This window comes from Mastomys coucha, unplaced genomic scaffold (assembly GCF_008632895.1).
Source record: "Mastomys coucha isolate ucsf_1 unplaced genomic scaffold, UCSF_Mcou_1 pScaffold6, whole genome shotgun sequence".
In the NCBI taxonomy this organism is placed as follows: Eukaryota; Metazoa; Chordata; class Mammalia; order Rodentia; family Muridae; genus Mastomys; species Mastomys coucha.
The window spans coordinates 70,060,794-70,083,264 of record NW_022196912.1 but is presented as its reverse complement, the minus strand read 5'-3'; the positions used below and the strand labels follow the sequence as shown (position 1 = coordinate 70,083,264).

The window sequence follows — 22,471 nt, the reverse complement described above, 5'->3', positions numbered from 1 at the left end:
ATATATATATATATATATCTTCAAGAGGAAGTAGAAGCAGTTTATAAAAGGAGAGCCTCAACTGTTTCCAGTTATCACTTCTCTCAGTTCTTACACCCAGCCTTCACCTTTAAGATGAATTGTCACCGGGTAGTGTTGGTACATGGCTTTAATTCCAGCTTTTGAGAGGCAGAGGCAGATGGATCTCTGAGTTGGAGACCAGTGTGGTTTACAGGGAGTTCCAGGATAGCCAGAGCTGCACAGAGAAACCCTGTCTCTAGAAAAATAAAAGAATTATGTATTCTACTTGAGTCTCTCCAGTCCCTCACTAGAATACATTCCTTTTCATATATTCACTGGCTTCTCTTCAGTGTTTTCCTCCCTCTCATACATTATTAACTTTGCTTTTTCTCCTCCATCATTTCCATTGCCACTAACAAACATATAATAGCCTGCATGTATGTGCGTGTACCATTTTTGTGCATTGCCTGATGAATGAAAATGAGGATGTGGCCTACATATGGTTGAGGAGAAGTTTTTATTGTAGAAATGAGGGAAAGTTCAGATTAGAAGGATCTAGCCTGAATCTGACCAGCAGAATAGACTGGGGCATGAGAGGGGAGCGGTGAGGAGAGCAAGAGAAGGGGGTGGAGGGTGGACCATGAGAGCACCTGGGAACCAAGAGCAAAGCCAAGGGAGTGAGTAGCCAACATGCCTCAGTTATATAAGATCAGAAGCTGAAGGAAGGAAAGCTGTGCCCACTAGCATGGTTTAGGGTAGGGGGTGAGATGAGAAGAGCTGGGAGGAGCCACAGGTATTAGGTGATGGTGGGATATGTTAGTAGGCACCTCAGTTAGCCCTTTGTCCCAGGTTTCTTTGAGACCTGACACCTGCAAAGGCCAGAAGAAGGTATGGGAGCCCCTGGAGCAGGAGTTGCACGAGGTTATAAGCTACCATGTGGGTGCTGGGAAACAAACTGGAGCCCTCTACAAGAGCAGCAAGTGCTCTTAACCTACTGAGTCATCTCTTCAGTTCTCCTCCAAAGTTTGTTACATTTCTCTTCACCTTTCTAGGAATACCTCAACTGGACCATGAGTATATACCAAATTATCTAGATTGTGTGGATAATATTAATAGCTCTTCTTAAGGCTAGCCATCAGTGTAGTAGATCCCATGTGTTCTTAAGGATAGCCTTTTACCTGTATTATCAGGTTTTCTTAATAATTCTCATTAGCATAGAAAAAGCTGGTATTTTTTCCCCCGAGTTAAGAAACCTTCTTAGGCCAGGTACATACCTGCAATTCCATCACTCCAGAGCCAGAAGCAGGAAGACCAGTGCAAGTTAGGCTAGTCTGCAAATGGTGAGTTCCAAGCCAGGGCTACCTATTGCACCTTGTCTTTAAAAAAGTAAAGAAAAAAACCAAGACAAATAACAGTTCACTGTATGAATTCCCTACTCTTAGCTCTGCCTTACTGTTGCTTCTCTGATGGCAACACTCAAAGACTCTGTGGTTAAAACTGCGCTTGTCTCTTATTCCTGCTTGTGAAAAATTATGAGTGGACCTAGACAGCCAATTCATCGGTCCTTTTCAATTTCCATTTTATTTGCAAAATTTTGCAGTTTTCTCCAGTAGTACCAAGCCTTACTAAAGAAACTGTGTCTTGGTCCTAGGTTAAAGGTTAACGTGACAGGGACAACGGCAATGCTGTGACAGGTGAAGTGCTGAGGAGTCCCTAGAGGCATCTTAGGAAGAAAAGGATACAGAAGAAATAGTGTTGAGAAACTAGATGTTAGAATTGAAGAGCCCAGTGGGCTGAAGCGAAGCTATGGTCCCGAGGTTCTAAATGATCAGAGGTGTGTGAGAACAAGCTTATGCATTCAGAGAAAATCTGCAGAAAAGACCTGTGGCTCTCATCTGTAATCCCAGCACTTGGCTGACGAGACAGGAGGCCATTTGAGCAGCAAAGTGAGATTCTGTTTAAGAAAAAAATAGAGAGGCGTAGTATGCACACTGCCCAGAGTTTGAACCTCAGGAAATACTGTCTCCATAAATGTTTTCTTAAGTAAAGAAAACTGGCTCAATGAGAAAGTTACCTGTGAGCAGCAGGCAGGGTGTGTGGTAGAAGACCTCAGCAGGGCGGAGGGTAAGAGAGGACAACAGAGCACTTGAGTTTCACACTTCAGTCAGTTTCCTTCATTTTCTTAATGAGGAACTGAGATCTTGAGGCTGAGATTTTTAGGATTCAGGGGCTGTGCCTGTTGCTTCCTCCTCTAGCTACAGTGTCCAGTCCAGGACAGTAAGTGCTCAGGTGTCTGTGGTTGGTGTCATTAGTACTGAGAATTGAATCCAGGGCTTGGTACAGTAGGTGCTCAGGTGTTTTCATTGTTTCTGTGCTGGGCATTGAACCCAGGGCTTTGTACATGCTAGGTAAGCACTCTAGCACTGAGCATCCTCCTGGCCCTGGCAAATACTTTTGATAGGTGAATTGAAACACTTTGAACATCTTTAAAAGAAACAGTGACTTGAGGAAGGGCGAGCGTCATTGATGAGTATAAGTCTGGGAACAGACAGATTCTCATTGTACTCGTTTACAGTATACACTATAGCGGTTGGTGTAAAGGAGGCTGTTACAGTGGAAGGCAAGTTAGTGTGTTCCGTGTCTAAGCACCGTTTTAAAGGCCTTTCTGCCACTGCAGATGTGTTAACTGGACTGTAGTGTATAGGCTGTCCTAAGTAAAAATAATACTTGATAGATGTGCTTTTCTCATCTTACTTTTCTGCTATTGTTACTAGGGAAAAAAAGTGAACAAGAATTAAAAGATGAAGAAATGGATTTATTTACCAAATACTACTCAGAATGGAAAGGAGGTAGAAAAAACACAAATGAATTCTATAAGACCATTCCTCGGTTTTATTACAGGGTAAGTGTGTTGTCTAAGTGGATATTTCTGAGTCTGTAAATGAAATGTAATTTCAAAAGTGGGACCCAAAGCATATATTTTAAAAATAGATGATTACATTGAACATCTTATATATTTTTTACAGTTGATTTATCACTGTGATAAAGTACTTTGAATTTACTAAAAATTGTATATCTTGAGATTCAATATAAAGTGGTACAAGAAATAAAAAGTCCTATTCCCCCTTTTTTGAGCTATCAGCTCTTCTAGGTTTTATTATAGATAGTAATAGTCTTTTTTTTTTCTTTTTTGTTTTTTCCAGACAGGGTTTCTCTGTATAGCCCTGGCTGTCCTGGAACTCACTCTGTAGACCAGGCTGGCCTTGAACTCAGAAATCCGCCTGCCTCTGCCTCCCAAGTGCTGGGATTAAAGGTGTGCGCCACCACTGCCCAGCAGTAGTAGTCTTAAGTATAGGATTAGGTGATGTAGTCTCCTCAAACCTTGCTTGCTTTGCCCAGACTGTTAAGCTACTCCTGTTTTATTCAATGTGAACATAAGGTGACTTTTCCAATGTGTTTTTAGTTGCCAGCTGAAGATGAAGTCTTACTACAGAAATTACGAGAAGAGTCTAGAGCTGTCTTTCTACAGAGGAAAAGCAGAGAACTCTTAGACAATGAAGAATTACAGGTACAAGTGGAGTCACAAGTGGTTTAGATGTTACCCATTTATTTCTCCTATGTAAGTCATGATGTTATTATGTGTCTCTGAGTTGTCACTGCAGAGTGGCATTCCATAGGTGTCTGAGGCAGAGTGTGTACATGTAAACCAGCACCTGCACGGCCTGATTTCCAAAGATGGTGCTGTTGTGGTTTTGCGTTTTAAGTCTCCATGCAGTCCTAGTGAGTAGTCAAGGCTTGGGGAGCACTACAGTGTGGTCCTCTGCAGAGGTTTAGGTCCTCACCCTGCCATGGCATGACTAAGGCAGTGGACTTGATACCTTTATGCTTTAATTCTCACTTGTAGAGAGAGCTGCCTACATTAGATAGTTACATGGGCTAAAGAAGCAATATATTTTGAAAGCGTAAAACTTTAGTAGGCATGATGTTAGTTATTAGTAGTAGTAATCAAAATAATAGGGTATAAGTTTGTCTTAACCTTATTAGACAGGAGTAATACATTTACTTTCTTAAATCCATTGTTAACTTATCTTCATTTCCCTAATTCTCTTAAGAACTTATGGTTTTTGCTGGATAAACACCAAATACCACCTATGATTGGAGAGGAAGCAATGATCAATTATGAAAATTTTTTGAAGGTTGGTGAAAAGGCTGGACCAAAGTGCAAGTAAGAGTAATGTGATTTAAAGAGAACCATGCTGTTGTTGTGTTAGACATTTTTAAAAAATTATTTATTTTTGTTTATATGAGTACACTGTAGCTGTCTTCAGACACACCAGGAGAGGGCATCGGATTCAATTACAGATGGTTGTGAGCCACCATGTGGTTGCTGGGAATTGAACTCAGGACCTCTGGAAGATCAGTCAGTGCTCTTAACCTCTGAGCCATCTCTCTAGCCCCATGTTAGACATTTTTAATGCCTCAAATATTGATGGAAATTGGACTTACCACTTTGACCAACTAAAATATAATAAAATTATTTATAGTCAAGAAAAAGTTGGAGGTTGGGAGATGGCTTAGTTATTTGGATTCCCAGCTAGCTGAAAAGCAATTTCCAAATATTGATGGAAATTGGACTTACCACTTTGACTGACTAAAATATAATAAAATTATTTATAGTTAAGAAAAAGTTGGAGGTTGGGAGATGGCTTAGTTAGTTGGATTCCCAGCTACTTGGATGGTAGCATATGTGTGTAACCCCTAGTATTGGTAGAAGACACATGGTCTGTAGAGTTTGATTAGTGAGCTAGTCAAATTAATGAGCTCTAGGTTTAGTGAGAGACTCTGTCTCAAAAAATAGGGTGGAAAACATTAACGAAGACCTCCCATCAAGTTCTGGCTTGTACATGCAAATGCACACAACAACACAAACATACATATACCATCCATACAAAGGTGTTGCTGTGGAGTTATTGAGAGAAATAATACAAAGCTGGGTGTGGTGGCACCTGTTTGTAAGCCCAGCACAGGCACAGAGTGAAGGCTAGCTTGGGCTCTGTAGTGAGATCCTGTCTCAGAGAAAAGAGGGTACAAGGTTAGGAATAGTGTGTGTGTGTGTGTGTGTGTGTAGATAGACACACACATACCTTAATCCCAATACTATACCAAAACCAGTGCTAGGCTAGCCAGAGCTACATATTAAGACCTCCATTACAAAAGAGGGAGGAAGGATGGTAGGATGTGTGCAGAGGACAGGGTAAGGGGAATTCCCAAGTTGGGAATGAAGGCATACACCTGACTTCTAATACTCTAGAGTCTGAATTGTAATTGCAGGAGGATTGTAAGTTCAAGGCTAGTTTATGCTGTGCTGTGTATAAGGTCCTATCTCTGAGAAATCAAAAAGAATAAACAAAGTTGTTTACTGATTCTATATCTTCATTCCTTTTTAAATTCCTTAGCAAAGATTTACTTTTTCCTATTTACAGTCTGTTAAATATAAATACAAATCAAATTTGCTTACTATAAAGCCAGTTTTAGGGGCACACAAAAGGTTAAGCACAAATGATGACATTAAACGCAGCTGTCCAGAGCTGCAGTGAGTAGAAGGCAGTTAGGTGTCTACAGCGGAGAGCAGGCCACCTGAGGTGGTATCTTCACAGATGCAGGCCCAGGAGCAGGAACGGCGTAATGTACAAACCCCACAATGGGTGTTTTGCATGTTGAGTGCTTAATGATAATTTATGTATTTATGTGGCCTGTATATAAGCCCACTTAAACATGTAATATTTTCTATTATGTGGTTATAAGACCATAATATTCCTTTTAGACAAACTCTATTTTTTCTATAAGTCTTTTTTTTATTAGATATTTTCTTTATTTACAATATCTCCTTTTCCAGTTTCCCCTCCAAAAGAAAAATGAAAAATAAAATAACAAAAAATAAAATAAACCCCCAAAACTAAAACAATCCACTGTTCCCTCCCCACTCCCCCTGCTCACCACCCCACCCTCTCCTACTTCCTGCCCCTGGCATTCCCCTACACTGGGGCATAGAACCTTCACAGGGCCAAGGGCCTCTCCTCCCATTGATGACCAACTTGGCCATCCTCTGCTATACATATGCTGCTGGAGCCATGAGTCCCCCCATGTGTACTCTTTGGTTGGAATTTAGTCCCTGGGAGCTCTGAGAGTACTGGTTAGTTCATATTGTTCGTGCTAAGGGGCTGCAAACCCTTCAGCTCCTTGGGTCCTTTCTCTAGCTCCTTCTTGTTAGACAAACTCTTTAATATAGTTTTATAGATAAGCTTTTAAATGCTACATACATCATGGCCAATGTATTATACATCATGACCGCTATATTAAATCATTTACACTATATCTAATGACCAAGAAAAATTTATTATAAGATGCTTAGATATCAGTGTGACATACTCAGTAATTGATCCCTTATGTAGAATTACAGTCATGATTTTAGTTCCTTTGTCTATAAGGCTAGATTAGAAGTGTTCATTTATAGAACACAGTGCTGCAACCACCCCAGGAATGTGATGGCTCTTCTGTTAGCTATCACAAGCTCAGATGTGATCTCTAAATATGATCAAACTCAGAGCCAGTGATGGTAGTGGTTTTCATGTGCCTTTAAAGACAGATTCCCCGTCCATTAGAGAGCAGCAGAAATGGAACAAAACCTTCAGAAATTCTGCTAAGAATTTTTTTTTTTTTTTTTTTTTTTTTTTTTTTTTTTTTTTTTTTTTTTTTTTTTTTTTTTTTTTTGTGATTTGGCTTTGCCTGGCTTTGGTTTGATTTGAATCAGGGTCTAGCTCTAGCCCAGGCTGACCTGAAACTCACTCTGTTCCCCAGGCTGGCCTCAACCTATGGAGTGCTGGATTGCGGCATGCACAATCAGCTCTGCTCTTATTCCAAGCACATGTTCCCTATGTCTGGCACTAGAAAGGGGCTGCTTAGCTGGGGTAGCGCACCATGCATGCCTTCCTTCCCAGCACTGGAAGGTACAGGCAGGCAGACCTTGGTGAGTGCAAGGCTAGCCTGGTCTACATAGTAAGATTCTCTTTCTCCCAAAAACAGCAAAATAAGGAACTCTGGGTGAGGAGGTATTTTCTCACTGATCTGACCAATCTCATATCCACCTGGAGTTTTTCTTCTGGATGCTTTAGGTTTATTTCCTTCTCCATATAACCTTCAGAATGAGTGAAGTTTTTTAACCAGTGCTATGTGTGTCTGTTTCAGAAGCCCTGTCACTGTCTTGTACCTGTTATCGAGGCAGGATGGCACAGTATCTTAGGGTTTTCTGTTGCTATGACAAAACATCATGACCAAAAAGCAAGTTGGGAAGGAAAGGGTTTATTCAACTTACACATCCACATTGCTGTTCATTACCAAAAAAGTCAGGATAGGAACTCAAGCAGGGCAGGAGCTGATGCAAAGTACATGGAGAGGGGTGTTGCTTACTAGCTTGCTCAGCTTGCCTGCTTGCTTGCTTGCTTTATCTCTTTCTTCCTTTCTTCTGTTCTTCCTTTCTGTCTGTCTGCCTTTCTTTCTTTGTTTCTTTCTTATTTATTTATTTATTTGATTTAATTTAATTTATTTAATGTATAAGTACTCTATCTGCATGTACACCTGTGTGCCGGAAGAAGGGCATGACATAGATGGCTGTAAGCCACCATGTGGTTGCTGGGAATTGAACTCAGGACCTCTGAAAGAGCAGCCAGTGCTCTTAACTGCTAGCCATCTCTCCAGCCCCTCAGTCTGCTTTCTTATAAAACCCAGGACCACCAGCCCAGAGATAGCACCACTCACCATGGGCTGGGCGCTCCCCAATCAATCACTAATTGAGAAAATGCCTTATAATTGGGTCTCATGGAGACATTTCCTCAACTGAGCTCCTTTCTCTCTGATTACTATCTTGTGTCAAGTTGACACACAAACCCAGCCAGTTCACACATTGGAGCTGCTGTGTCCAGATCCTGTAGGCATCAACCAGTACTTGTTCCATATCACCTTTATACACAGAAACAGGCTAGAATACTATTCTGATTCCATTATCCACGATTCCTAAGGTGTCTCCACCTTAGGAATGGGTAAGTCTCCAGCAACCCTACTAATTTTCCTCTTGCAACTTAGGAACTCCTCTTGACTTCTTCCATGTCATGTCTTCCATTCCATGTCATTAGGAGCCCCACTCTGTGCAGTGGCACCCGAGGGCAGCTTTGCAGAGGGTCCTGCCTCTCTCTCACTGAGGCCAGGTCAAGGGGGCTGTCACAACAGGCAGCCAAGCCCAGGCTTCAACAGGCAACAGCATGCATGTATCTAGTCTTTCATTCCTTGAAGAATGTAAAGAAAATGCAGATATTTATAACTTGTTTCAAATGTTGAGCTATGAGGAGTCTTTATAGTTTCTTACTTTGATTTTTAGTTGTATTCATGTTATTCTTACAGACATTGTTTTTATACTATACTGGTAGGCAATTTAATCCTTATTTCCTTTTTTTAGGCAATTTTTTACTGCAAAAGTCTTTGCCAAACTCCTTCATACAGATTCATATGGAAGAATTTCCATCATGCAGTTCTTTAACTACGTCATGCGAAAAGGTGATTTGTTGTGTGCGTTAGTTTGAACTCTTGTCTGAGAATCAAGTGGGCTTCGGTCTGTGCTTTTCTGTGACTTCTTCCATGTCATGTCATGTTACTTTTTTCCTATCCTATTATGGTTCTCCTGGACACCAGACAGAGCTGTGTGTTTATTAAAATTGAACTCATTATTTATTCAAAAGTCTTGTGTACCCTAAGGAAGGTGGCAAAATAGAGATAGCAGAAACATTGTTTTCACTTTTCTGGTCACAGGTGTCCTCTCCTCAGAGGGCTTTTCTCCATCAGCTCTGTTGTTGCTATAGTGTCCTCACCTTGCTTAGGTTGATGTCTTAACAACGATGTGAAGGAACAGACTTACAGGCTGGGCAGAAAGGTGCACAGCACAAGACACGGTGTTGTACAAGTCTACATTGTAGGTTGTGGTAAAGTATTGAGACTCCTTAAGCCCCCAGGGCTGCTTCCTCCTCTGCTGAGGTCGTTGCCATCTAAGTAAAGGGTCCTGGGAGAGGAACAGATTCAAAGAGCAGAACTCATCAATTGGCATGGTCCTGCAAGACCAAGGGACTGGGCTCTCAGTTGGAAACCTGAGCTGTCCACAGCCTGCCCTAGTGGCATAGATCTGTCTTGTGTACTTGATCTAGCAGTAAGATCACTTTAATTCTTTTAAAAAGCAAAGCAAGAGTTTTAATGGGTAGGTTTGAAATGATTTCAATTTACTGGTAATTTCATTTCACTAATATATGCCTGAAAGGATAGTCTCAAATCCACAACTGTGGTCTTTTTAAGAAGCCTGTATTAAAATATTTTGGAGTTGTTATGAATCTCCTAAGACTATATATGATGTGCAGAATCTTACTGTGTACCATTGTTAGTTAATGGCTTGGCTGCAGTAATTAACCTCAGGAGGATACAGACTTCACTGAAGACACAATGTTGTGCTAGCTCTCTGTGTTTGGTGGAACACCAAGTTTAATGTTTGGAAACCAATATCCCCAAGGTCATCAGTTTTACCATAGTTGTAAACATGACAGAATTGTTGAAATCTGCCATTTCATGTCTTTTTCTTTTGGCTTAAATGTCTTACAGGTCACTGATAACTTAATGTGTGTGAAATGGGGTTCTATGGAGTTCCTGAACTGGCCTACACTTCTAGTCTAATGCCTTACTCTTTTGTTCATATATGTGCTAAAGACCAGGTCTTAGTATTTACATGTAGTTTTCTTGTTTATTGTCAGTTTGGCTACATCAGACAAGAATAGGACTCAGTTTATATGATGTTGCCGGGCAAGGATACCTTCGGGAATCAGTGAGTATTGATCTAAATTTAATAAACATTATTGACAATAGAATATTAGCATTAATTACCACCAAGTAAGTTGTCATTGTAGATAAGTCTTACTTTGGTTGATTTTGTCTTAATGGTTTTTGAATGCCTGGTTTTGTCTTTGTAAACATGTTAACTTTAGTATATGTTGACTACATAGATAGTCTTTTAGTTTCTTTTTATTCCAGCCTTTTAGAAAAACACTTTGATTTTCCATTTTTTAAAGGAAAATGAAGCTGAGCATCCTAGCACATGTTTCTAATCTAGGCACTTTAGAGGCTGAGGCAGGAGAATTGTTGGAAGTTCAGAGGTAGCTGAAGCTCCATGTAAAGTTCTAGGCCAACCTGAGCTATGTAACAAAACATTATCAATCAATAAGTAGAATGTATCTAAAGCAGGTTTTAAAACTAATTTTTGAGGTGAGCTGAAGAGGTGGCTCAGCGGTTAAGAGTACTCTCTGCTCTTCCAAAGGTCATGAGTTCAATTCTCAGCAACCACATGGTGGCTCACAACCATCTGTGGTTGGATTCGATGCCCTCTTCTGGTGTGTCAGCCATGGGATGTTCATATACACTAAATAAATAATAAAAAAAACAAAACCAAAAATCCGATTGACTAGTGGAGTGTGGTGCCATATACCTGCAATCCTAGCTTAGGAAGCCAGGATACAAGGACTTCTGCAAGTTTGCAACTAGCCTGCTCCATATATAGAGTTCCAAGGTAGCTAGCGCTGTGTAGTAAGACCTGTCTTCAAGATCCAAAAGAAAAGGAAGGAATTACTGAAGAAAAAAAGGGTTTTGTATGCGTGTTTGGCATATATACAGGCAGACATGGAGGCCTAAGGTTGAGTTGATGTCATGAATCATCTTAATTTACTCTTTCTTCTTATTCATTGAGGCGGGCTCTTTGAGTCAAACTAAGAGCTCACTATATGGCTAGTTTACTAGCCAGCTTGCTCTGGGAAATCCTGGTCTTCTAAGGCTGATGTTACAGGAGGATCACCAGCATGCTGTCATTTACATAGGCTCTGGGATCTAAACTGTAGTTCTCCCACTTGCATAGCAAGTGCAGTAACCACTGAGCCATCTCCCTAGCCAGCCCCTCTAGGGGCTAGAAGGAGAAGTAGTAGGGCTCACACATGCCATCAAACACGTGAAGGTTAAAGACAACTTCATGTACTTGGTTTTTTCTTTCCACCTGTAAGTGAGTTTTAAGGCTCAGACTCAGGATTTTGGGTTTGCACAGCAAACACTTTATGTGCTAAGTAAGCCGTCTCACCTCAGCAGCTCTTGGTTATTCTCATATATGCATTATCTTATTATTTTGAAAGAGGTGAGGGAGTTTCTTTTTTTATAGAATGGAGGGAAAACTCCTGTGGCTTTGTTTTTATCCACAGGTTTAGAGGGACATAATAAGTTACCAAGAGGATATTTGTTTCCTATTCGGTGTGCATGTCATTAGATCAGGGTTTGAATGGGATCAAAATGGCTATACTACATCCATATTTTTGGCAGTTATTTAAATTATGTAGGTATTTTTTTTTGGCTTATATTTTTTCTCTAAAATGGAGCCCTCTTACAGAGCTTAAAGGAGAAGGTATGTTGAACATAGATATAAATATCAGCCACTGAGTTAACTGTTCAAAGATGTCTTTAATCATCGTTTTGTCCCTTCCAAGGATACTGTATATAGTTCTTGTCCTTGAAGATGCAGATCAACATTGTAGTAAAGGATCTTGCTCCTGCCTGTCTGTAGGGATGAGAGCCAGTGTGGCCAGAACAAAAGCTGAAGTGGCAGTGAGGTCACAGTATACAGTGGCCACATGGTTTATAAATATCCCAAAGTCCCCCTCAAAAGCTAAAAGTAGATCTGCTCAGTATACATTTTGGACATCCTACCATCACCTCTACACATTGGGAAGGAAGGAAGGAAGGAAGGAAGAAAAGAAGGAAGGAAGGAAGGAGGGAGGGAAGGAGGGAGGGAGGGAGGGAAAAAGGGGAGTAGAAAGGAAAGAAGAAAGGAAAAACAAAAGCAATCACATGCCTTGCTGCTAGGTTAGATGTGTGGTATGGGGAATGGGACTGTAGAAATCAAAGTTGAGTCCTAAATTTTATTTTGGTAATATAAAGTGGGGAATGGAAGAAAGCCCATGAAGGCTGTGAGGAGCTGGGAAGAGCTCATTTTAGACACCTGGTTTGAGGGCCTGTTCTTGTATGAACTTAGAATCTCTGCTCTGTCAAGCAAATGCTAAAATAGAGCAAAAACAAAGTTGTTAAAATAAGTATAAAACACCACAAGAGACTTGTATTAGTTAATGTGGATTTTGTGAGACAGAGTCTCACTTTCCAGCCTTAGTAGCCAGCCTGGACTTGAACTTGTAGTGATCCTTCTGCCTTTGCCTCCTCCAGATATTGGGAATACAGGTATGTGCCAAAGAGTTTTAAATATAATAACTTGGTGTCCTAACATTGTGTCTTTTGCTGTAATAAAATGCTCAAACCAAAACAATCTTAAGGGAGAAAGGGTTTTATTTGGCTTACAATTCTAGTTTCCAGTCTGTCATAGTGGGAAGTCAAGGCAAGACAGTTAACCAGCATTTTGTTTTGTTTCCAGGACTTAGAGAACTACATACTGGAACTCATCCCTACTTTGCCACAGTTGGATGGGTTGGAAAAGTCCTTTTACTCCTTTTATGTTTGTACAGCAGTTAGGAAATTCTTCTTCTTTTTGGATCCTCTAAGAACAGGTAAAAATATTTTCTAATTTAAATACTAGGATGTTTTTTGGTACTACCTTAGTGTTAGACAAATTTGGACAGTTTCTATTGTTTTTAAAGTTAGTGACATAATCTGGTAAATCTCAGAGAGTGGACACATGTTTTCCTTTGTGTAAAGAGCTTCCAGAACATTTTTGCGTTGACTGTAGCCCGCTGTGCAGTGGTGGGATGTCACCCACTGTCTCGGTGTTGTAAAGAGACACCATCACCACAGCAGCTCTTAGAAAGGAAAGCATTAAGTAGGGCTGGCCTACAGGTGCGGAGGCTTACTGACTGCATTATGATCATGGTGGGAAGCATGGAGGCAGACATGGTGTTGGAGAGAGGTAGCTGAGAGTTTTAAATCTGGATCCACAAGCAGCAGGAGGAGAGAGAGACTGGGCTTGGGCTTGAACATTTGAAACCTCAAACCCCCCACCCACCAGTGACCCACTTCCCTCAGTAAGGCCACACCTCCTAATCCCTGTCACGTAGTGCTATTCCCAAATGACATTCAAATACATGAGCCTATGGGGCCATTCCTGTTCAAACCACAACACCTACCCTCTTAAGAATTTCCCTCACACTGGGCATGGTGCTGTAGCCCTTTGATCCCAGCACTCAGGAGGCAGAGGTAGACAGTTCTCCGTGAGTTCAAGGCCAGCCTAGTCTACAAAGTGAGTTCCAGGACAGCCAGAGCTACATAGTGTGACCTGGGAGACCCGTCACTGAGCCACACACAATTACATGACATACTGGGTGATTACTGTCTTCTTTATAAAAAATTTGTATTGGGAAGTCATTTATCTATAAGGTATTCTTTCTTTCTCTTTTTTTTTTTTCTTTTTTCTTTTTTTTTTTTTTTTTTTTTTTTTTTTTTGAGTGGTGGCCAGATTAGTAAATATACTTTTATCAGTATACTCATAGAAACTGCCAAAATGTTAGTTAGCTATACCCTTTTAGTTAATTAGTGAGACAGTGTATATAGCCTAGACTGGCCTTGAACTCACAAAGATCTGCTTGCTTCTGTCTCCCAAGTGTCTGGGATTTAAAGAAGTGCGTCACCATACTTGGCAAAAGGAAAGGTAGAAAGATGGGCTTTGATGACATGGATGGCACAGGTGCTAGAAACTTTATTTTAGAAGGATGAGCCTTAGCCTTCAGCTGCTGAACTATAAGCCCCACCCCTCATTACCAGTACTGTCCCAATGAGAAAAGTATGACATATAACCTTTTGTAGATTTTAATAACCTAATTTTAGTAGGAATTTACTGCTTAGCTGCTTGCAGTTGGAGGCATCCAAGTAGATATGTAGTTTTGTGGGTTGTTGGGATTTGTTTTGTTTTCTTGTAGTTTGGAGTGTTTTTGTTTTATTTGGCTTTTGTGTGTGTGTGTGTTTTTCTTTTTCTTTTTTTAAATTTATTTTTTATTTATATGAATACACTGCAGCTGTCTTCAGACGCACACTAGAAGAGGGCATTGGATCCAATTACAGATGGTTGTGAGCCACCATGTGGTTGCGGAGAATTGAATTCAGGACCTCTAGCAGAGAAATCAAGTGCTCTTAACCACTGAGCCATTTCTCTAGCCCGTGGGTTTTTTTTTTTCAATGTTTCGGTTTTGTAACAAAATTTAAAGAACCTAAGAGCTAGTCTAGCTGTTCATCATATCAATTATAGGCTTGGCTTAGTAAAATAACATCTTAAAAAAAAAGTAATTCTCAAAATGAGTTTCATTTTTTTTTTTAAAGGGAAGATCAAAATTCAAGATATTTTAGCATGCAGCTTCCTAGATGATTTACTGGAGGTAAATATTTTTTGAACTAAATTTTATCACATGATAATTGCTATTATCTAATTATATTTTTATGTTTCCTTAGCTAAGAGATGAGGAATTGTCCAAAGAAAGTCAAGAAACAAATTGGTTTTCTGCTCCTTCTGCCCTGAGGGTCTATGGTAGGCTCTAGTTTCTAAAGTTCCACTGTTGATTTTCCTCACGGGATGGGTGTGCAGAGGACTGTCATGTACACGGGCTTTACCCCAGGGTTTCCACTTAAGGATCAGTACTGCAAGCTACTAAGGTGTACTTCTTACTTAACTAATGTTTGAATGTTTGGAACTCTTCCATAGTTACTGTGCTTTGTTTTCAGTAGAACGATGTAATCTGATCCTTTTTCACTAGCTGAGAACAACAGCTATTGTCTTATTATTTGATCAGATGAGGATGTCAGGATTCACATATGGGGTATTTGGGACTGATTTGGTTTTACTGAATTTCATTAGTCTTCTTTCAATATCATTTTGTGTTTCTATTATCTTTTTTGCAAGGTCAGTATTTGAATCTTGATAAAGATCATAATGGCATGCTAAGTAAAGAGGAGCTCTCCCGTTACGGAACAGCAACCATGACCAATGTCTTCTTAGACCGTGTTTTCCAGGAGTGTCTCACTTACGATGGAGAAATGGTACTTATTGAAATCTGCTGAGTTTACACTTTTAGGCTACAGTTTCCATAAGCTATTTTCTTGATATAAATCAACAATTTTTCTTTATCTGTCTTAAAGACAGGTTCTCAGGTGGACAATGCTGGCACTGAACGTGATTTGTAGCCAAGAATGATCTTGAGCTCTTAATCCTCCTGTCATGCTATCCCAAGTGCCAGGATTACAGGAGTGTGCCAGCATGCCTTGCTTCCTTGAGCTTTATTAATATCAGTTTGTAACAGGATCTTAGACTATTAAGTCAATGGAATTACTTGACATTCTGAATCTACTCTTAAGGAAATTCAGATAAAAATACTTATCTCCAGCTGGGCAGTGGTGGCACAGACCTTTAATCACAGCACTCCAGGGGCAGAGGATCTCTGTGAGTTTAAGGCCAGCCTGGTCTACAGAGTGAGTTCCAAGACAGCCAGGGCTACACAGAGAAACCCTGTCTCAAAAACAAAAAACAAACAAAAGCAAAAAACTTCCCTACTGGCTTAAAACACATACAAAATACAATATTTTTTCATTCATTGACATAGTTATAGGAGTGTCAACTGGTAAAAAGAAAACTGAACAATCAGTAAATCCTGGAAACCATTTCTATATAAATAGGCCAGTCATTAAGTTACCAGGTCTGACACTGACCACATATGCTATGATTTACATCAGGCCCATTGCCCTAAGTAGTTGAGACAGAGGCTTACCTCTGTTTGCACAGGCTGGCTAGAACTTGCTGTGTCCTCACTCCTGCTGAAGTCTCCTAAATGCTGGGGTTCCAAGTGTGAAGACCATAGCCAGAGTCGTGTTGGATTACTGTGTCTGCATCAATAGCTTACTAACTCTAGTTGTCCTTTCCCTTTCAAAATACATGGACGAATAGTTACACTTAGTTTTAGAACTTACATCTTAGATTATACAGGTGTTATAAAAATTTTGTTAAATATTCCCTTTAATGTTTTCAAAACACTTGAAGAAAATTATTTTTCTGAGGGGAGAATCTCACTGTGTAGGTCTGGCTAGCCTGTAACTTAATATATTAGTCTAGCCTCAAACTTAGCTGTGCCTTTCTGGTGCTGGGGATTAAAGGTATATACCACCTTTAAAAAGATAACTTTTAAAAATAAATAAATATGGGCTGGAGAGATGGCTCAGTTTTTAAAAGCACTGATGGCTCTTCTAGGGTTCCTGAGTTCAATTCCCAACAACCACATGGTGGCTCACACAATCTGTAATGGGATCTGATGCCCTCTTCTGGTGTGTCTGAAGACAGCTACATGTACTCATATACATAAAATAAATGAAAAAAAAAACTTTAACAATAAATAAATAAATAAGAAAGAAAGAAAGATCTCATTCTGTAGTCTTCACTGCCCTGGAACTCACAGAGATCCACCAGCCTCTGCCTTCTGAGTGCTGAGATTAAAGATGTACCACACCCAGGTTTGAGAAGAAAAATTGTAAATAGCATTTTAAAAATCACTATTCTTGCTATTAAAAATACATGGAAGTCAAGCCTATAATTCTAACACTCGGTGGATGGAGGCAGGAGGATCATGAGCTTAAGGTCATGATAAAACAACAACAACCAAAGGCCACAGAATAAATTTTAGAGAGGCTAGGAGAGGTGTTGCACACCTATAATTTCAGGACAGAAAAATGGGGCAGGAGAATTTTAAATTTGAATTCAGATGGACTACAGACTATAGAGCAGTGGTTCGAGGACCACCCTGACCCCCGTCCCCAAAGACCATCAGAGAACAGATATTTGCAGTATGGCTCATAACAACAGCAAAATTACAGTTATGAAATATTAATGAAAATAATGTTATGGTTGGGTGTCGCCACAACATAAGGAACTGCATTAAAGGGCGGTAGCATCATTAGTAAGTTGAGCACTAACATAGAGCATCTCAAAACAACTAGACCAATGTAGTAGAGACATCATTTTACCAGGCAAGACTTAAGAAGTAATCATCAAGATAAGAGTGAGCTCTACACTCTACTACTACACTGATGCGAGCAGGTCAGGCAGCAAAGGGAAAGTGTTCAGGACTCTTGCTGTTGATGCTGGAGGCTGTGGTAAACCGAATAGCAAAGATCAGGGCAGTAACTCTTGTTGGGTTTTACTTTTTTAGTGCAGGGTGTCATTTCATTGGAGCTGGCCTCAGTGCTAGGGTTACAGGTGTGCTCTGCCATGCCCTGTTTACTCTTGGCTGAGGATTAGTCCAGGGCCGCTTTGTGGGTTCAGGCAAGCACTGTAGCAACTGAACGAAGTCCTCATGCCACTTCCTTAATTTCTTATGCTACAATTTTATGGGAAACCATCTTTTATCATTTATCCTACAAAATCTTTTTCAAGAATGTGAATTTCTTTTCCTATCCTTTTTATCATATAAGACAAGTATTCTGCCAGGCATGGTGGCTCATATCAGTAGGCTAAGACATAATCTCCTTGAGTTTGAAGCCAGCCCCTGCCATGTAGTGAGTTCCAGGACTTCCTGGAATGAGTGGGACTCTATTTTAACAAGCGAAAGTATAACCTACAAGTGTCCCCTTTGCAAAGGTTAAACAGTCTATTCTTTTCATAAGTTTCTAGCTTGCATTCATAGTTTTAAATTTTTCTGTTTGTGTGTGTGCAAGTTTACATGCCTGTGTGACTACAACTTGAGGCGTCATCCCCAGAAAGGCCGTCTGTCTTGGGACAGGATCTCTGGTTGGCTGGGAGGCACTAATAAGGTAGACTGGCTGGCCACCAAACCCATAGGATCCTCATCTTAGTCTCATCAGTTCAAGCGCATACCACCATCCTGGACATTTTTACATGGAACTGGATTTGAACTCAGGTCCTTGTGCTTGTGAGGCAAGCACTTTACCAACTAAACCATCTCCTCATTCTATTGAAAATTTTTTGGTTTCTTTTTTCTTTTATTTTGGAGAAATAATCTTGCAGGCCCATGCTGGTTTCAACTCAGATGTCACTGCTCAGCTTTCCAAGTGCTGGATTACAGGCACGTGCCACCAATCTCAGACCTGATTCTGTAGACTGGTTCCAGAATCCATTTCGGGATCAGGATCCACAGTTGCTCCATGTATTGGCTCCAGTATACTTGCATCCTTATGCTGTGTCATTGTACTGTGTTGTTTAAAGTATTGACAGGAAAAGTCTATGATGAGTGAAAATTAACATTTTTCCCAAATATTTTCAGCCCACAGTTGTGATCCACAGACATGGATGAGTGGGTTCTGAATAGCAATTTAAATAGACTGATGTCCATTTTAGAGAAAATAGATTCTTCAAAGAAGTGACACTGAAATGAAGACATAAATTTAATGGCAGCATAAAATAGCTTAATCACTGTCTTGACAATTTTATAGTATAAATGGAAGAAAATTATAGTTTAAACAAATCTCTCCAAGGAAATGAGCTGGGTCTCTCAGAACCGTCCTGTAGAGTAGTGCCTACTTAGACTTCCTAGAAACCAACACTAGATGCATAAGTGGATTTATTTCATATTTTTAAAAACAGGTGAGTTTACCATCTGTGATTACAAAATAACTCCCATCTCAGCAAATGCTCATCCAACTTCACTCAGGACTCTCCGAATGCTCTCTCTATAGGACTATAAGACCTACCTGGACTTTGTCCTTGCCTTAGAAAACAGAAAGGAGCCCGCAGCTCTGCAGTACATGTTCAAATTGCTGGACATTGAGAACAAGGGGTACCTGAATGTCTTTTCCCTTAATTATTTCTTTAGGGTAAGTATGGTTTGGGTAAAGGAGCATTGTTGACCTTAAGGTATCTTAAGCTATTCAGTTTTAAATTATGTACTGACAGTTTTACCTAGCTTGTTTTTAAATCTAAAAGAATAGCTTTAAAATATAAATCAAGTCTACTTTTTCCTTCTATTTTTAGAAAATATATAATGATAAAGTAAAAGCTGATTTTGTTAAATTATTTAGATTTTCTTATGGAAACAAATGTGAATGGCTTAGCTAGCCTTTGGAGATGAGAAATTCTGTGCTTTTGGTCATCAATAACAAATGTAAATACCTAGCTCCTTTCCAGGAAAATTTCAGATATTAGTCAGTTTAATGCTTTAAGAAAATATTTTCTGTGGGCTGGAGAGATGACTCAGAGGTTAAGAGCACTAACTGCTCTTCCAGAGACCCTGAGTTCAATTCCCAGCGACCACATGGTGGCTCACAACCATCTGTAACAGGGACCCAATACCCTGTTCTGGTATGTCTGAAGACAGCTATAGTGTACTGCTAAAAATAAAATAAATAAATCTTTAAAAAATATTTTTCAATTTTTTTTTAGATTTATATATATGAGAGTTTGCCTGCATTTATGTCTGGGCATCATGTTCTGTACCTGGTACCCTAGGAGGTCCAAAGAGTGTATTGTATCCCCTAAAACTGGAGTTATAGATGGTAGTATGCCACTGTGTTGGTAATGGGAATCAAATCTGGGTCCTTTCCAAGAGCAACACGTGTTCTTAACCACTGAGCCATCTCTCCAGCCCCAGAACTGTGTGCTACACTTCAGGGTACAATAGATTTTAAGTACTTACCTTGGTCCTTACTAGATCTCAGAATAATGGTCTCTAAAGGGGAGCTGATTGTGTATTATAGGCATTCAGCACCAGCAAATGTAAATATGATTGTCTGCCTTGCTCCTGCAATTCCTTACTTTGAATGAGAACACCTTTTACTGTATGGGATAGTTTTGTAGTATTTACTGTACCACATTTTCATAGCTAGTTTTTTTCCCATAATACTTAACAAAATATAGTGTGTATAACACTATTACAGTGATAAGGCTGAGCCTGGACATTGAGGTCCACTGTCTAACTGAATGTGTACCTAATTCTGGATCTTCTGCCTCCTGAGTGCTAAACTTACAGGCATGTGCTACTATGCTGGGCTTTGATTTTAAAGGGAGAAGTCTAGGTAGTCTAGCTCTGCTTTTTTCTAACTAAAGATAGTAGAGAGAGTAGAGTGACCCATCTTTTAAAATGGTGAAGTGGAGCTGGAGAGATGGCTCCATGTTTAAGGGCAGTTGCTGTGGGATAGAGATGGCTCAGTGGTTAAGAGCAATGACTGCTTTACCAGAGGTCCCAAGTTCAAATCCCAGCAACCACATGGTGGCTCACAACCATCTGTAATGGAATCCAATGCCCTCTTCTGGTAGGTCTGAAGACAGCTACAGTGTACTTATATATAATAAATAAATAAGTTCTTTTAAAAAAAAGTTTTTTTTTTTTAAAAGAGCACTTGCTGCTCTTGCAGGGGACCTCAGTTCCCAGTACCCACATGGTAGCTCTAGATCCAGGATATCTGACACTTGATTCTAACCTCCTTGGTTATCAGGCACACATGTAGTACACATACATATATGCATGCAAAACACTTGTATACATTTACATTTAAAAGTTTAAAAAACCAAACATTTGAAAGTATAACCAAGGAGAAGCCAGTTATAACAGTAGTTGCTAAGGCCATGTCGGGGGCCCAGCTGAGGCTGGAGAACATCCCTGAGTAGTAACAGAGTTTGTAGTCTTAACCCTCCTTCTTCACCCCAAGTTCTCAGTTGCTAAAGTGTAAGCATAGAGAAGTTCATGGTTTTGCTCATGCAGTTGTAGCCATAGTCAGGAAGACAGGCAAGCGCGGCAGCACAGTGAAGCTGACTGACTTACATATACAGCATGGAAGTGGACAGGAACTGTGGGGTGGAAAGGCAGGCTATTATGGGTTTGATGAATTTAATTTTTTATTTACAGATTTATTTCCATTAAATACAGGCCATACAAGAACTAATGAAGATCCATGGACAGGATCCTGTTTCATTTCAAGATGTCAAGGTTATTGCCCTTTTACTTACCTATATAATATTGTCAGATAATATAGCCACAATAATACTAAATAATGCTGTATCCAGTTTTGTATGAAAGTGATTTATGAAGTATGAAACACTATTCCAAATCAGGCTTTTGCTGTTACTTGTTCTGAACTGAGACTTAAATCATCAGAAATGGAGACAAATTTGGACTTCCTGGTTAGTGAAGTTGATAATTTCATTATCAGTCTTGTGTTCTCATGAAAATTATTCATTTTATTTGAAAAATGTCAGTTAGCTTGCATCCTTTAGCAGTCCTTTTCACTGTAAACCCAACATTCAACTGGAAGACTATATAGATTCAAGCCCCTTTTTGGTGTGCTGCCTAGAAAATCCTGCATAATTGACTTATTAAATTTTAAGAGACACTCATCTTTCAGTATGAAAGTCACCATTATTTAAGGCTAGAACGACTATTTTGATACACACAAATGGGAGAAATTTCTAACTTTGTAACAGGAATTTAAGAACCAGCACTTTAATCTTCAACAAATCTGGAGACAGAATACACACTTTAAAAGTTTATATTTTGTGAATCTGAGTTACTCTAGATTTTTTAAAAATGTAATTGCTTCTTTAAATGCTATTGAAAGTTCTAGAGTAATTTTACTACAAAAGATTAGAAAACATGGGTTAATGCCTTGCAAATATTTATATTATATACTTGATTACATCAAAGAGGTTCTTTCCGGAATTCTAATTAAGTCTTGGGAACAGTTTCATTATTGTGGATTACTAATTCTTTAATATGAAGTTCCACTCCCCCCCTCACCCTGTACTGGGAAGAGAGTAAAAGGCACTGAAACGAATCTTTGTCATTATCTCTGAGCCACTTGACATTTTACTACTTATCTGAGCTCTTACTTCAAAGGTATTGTGACATAGCTTAGTGGCAGAGTGTTTGCCTGGCATGAGACTAGATGTCTTGGGTTTGATTCCCAGCAGTAGGGGTGAAAAAGAAGCACGTTTTAAGACCTTGCTTCAACATTAGAAGGCAATAAAAACCGTAACAACTAGTTAATTGTATTCAAAGAATACTGTATTAGATAGCTACAACTAGTTAATTGTATTCAAAGAATACTGTATTAGATAGCTCTGTCCTTTATTAGCTATGCGCTTAGATTAAACTGAGCCTGTATTCTTCATCTATAAAATAAGAGATAGTTATTCAGCTAAAGGATTGTCCAAGAAAATTCTGTGGTTAGAGATACCTATCAGCTGGGCAGTGGTGGTGCATGCCTTTAATCCCAGAACTTGGGAGGCAGAGGCAGGTGGATTTCTGAGTTCAAGGCCAGCTTGGTCTACTGAGTGAGTTCCAGGACAGCCAGGGTTACACAGAGAAAAGAGAGAGAGAGAGAAAGAGAGAGAGAGAGAGAGAGAGAGAGAGAGAGAGAGAGAGAG

General features: G+C 39.7%; 1 protein-coding gene across 1 annotated transcript in view; it reads left to right on the top strand.

Moving 5' to 3' along the window:
- Ppp2r3c (protein phosphatase 2 regulatory subunit B''gamma) overlaps positions 1 to 22,471 on the top strand; it is a gene marked incomplete at its 3' end in the record, with an annotated part of 23,762 nt that overhangs the window by 1,002 nt on the left and 289 nt on the right. Inside the window, exons 2-12 of the mRNA XM_031357718.1 lie at positions 2,775 to 2,902; positions 3,464 to 3,568; positions 4,113 to 4,225; positions 8,510 to 8,607; positions 9,843 to 9,913; positions 12,545 to 12,677; positions 14,437 to 14,492; positions 14,566 to 14,641; positions 15,014 to 15,150; positions 18,790 to 18,927; positions 20,976 to 21,035. Coding sequence (XP_031213578.1) covers positions 2,775 to 2,902; positions 3,464 to 3,568; positions 4,113 to 4,225; positions 8,510 to 8,607; positions 9,843 to 9,913; positions 12,545 to 12,677; positions 14,437 to 14,492; positions 14,566 to 14,641; positions 15,014 to 15,150; positions 18,790 to 18,927; positions 20,976 to 21,035 — 1,115 coding nt within the window. The remainder of the gene's footprint in view (positions 1 to 2,774; positions 2,903 to 3,463; positions 3,569 to 4,112; positions 4,226 to 8,509; positions 8,608 to 9,842; positions 9,914 to 12,544; positions 12,678 to 14,436; positions 14,493 to 14,565; positions 14,642 to 15,013; positions 15,151 to 18,789; positions 18,928 to 20,975; positions 21,036 to 22,471) is intronic.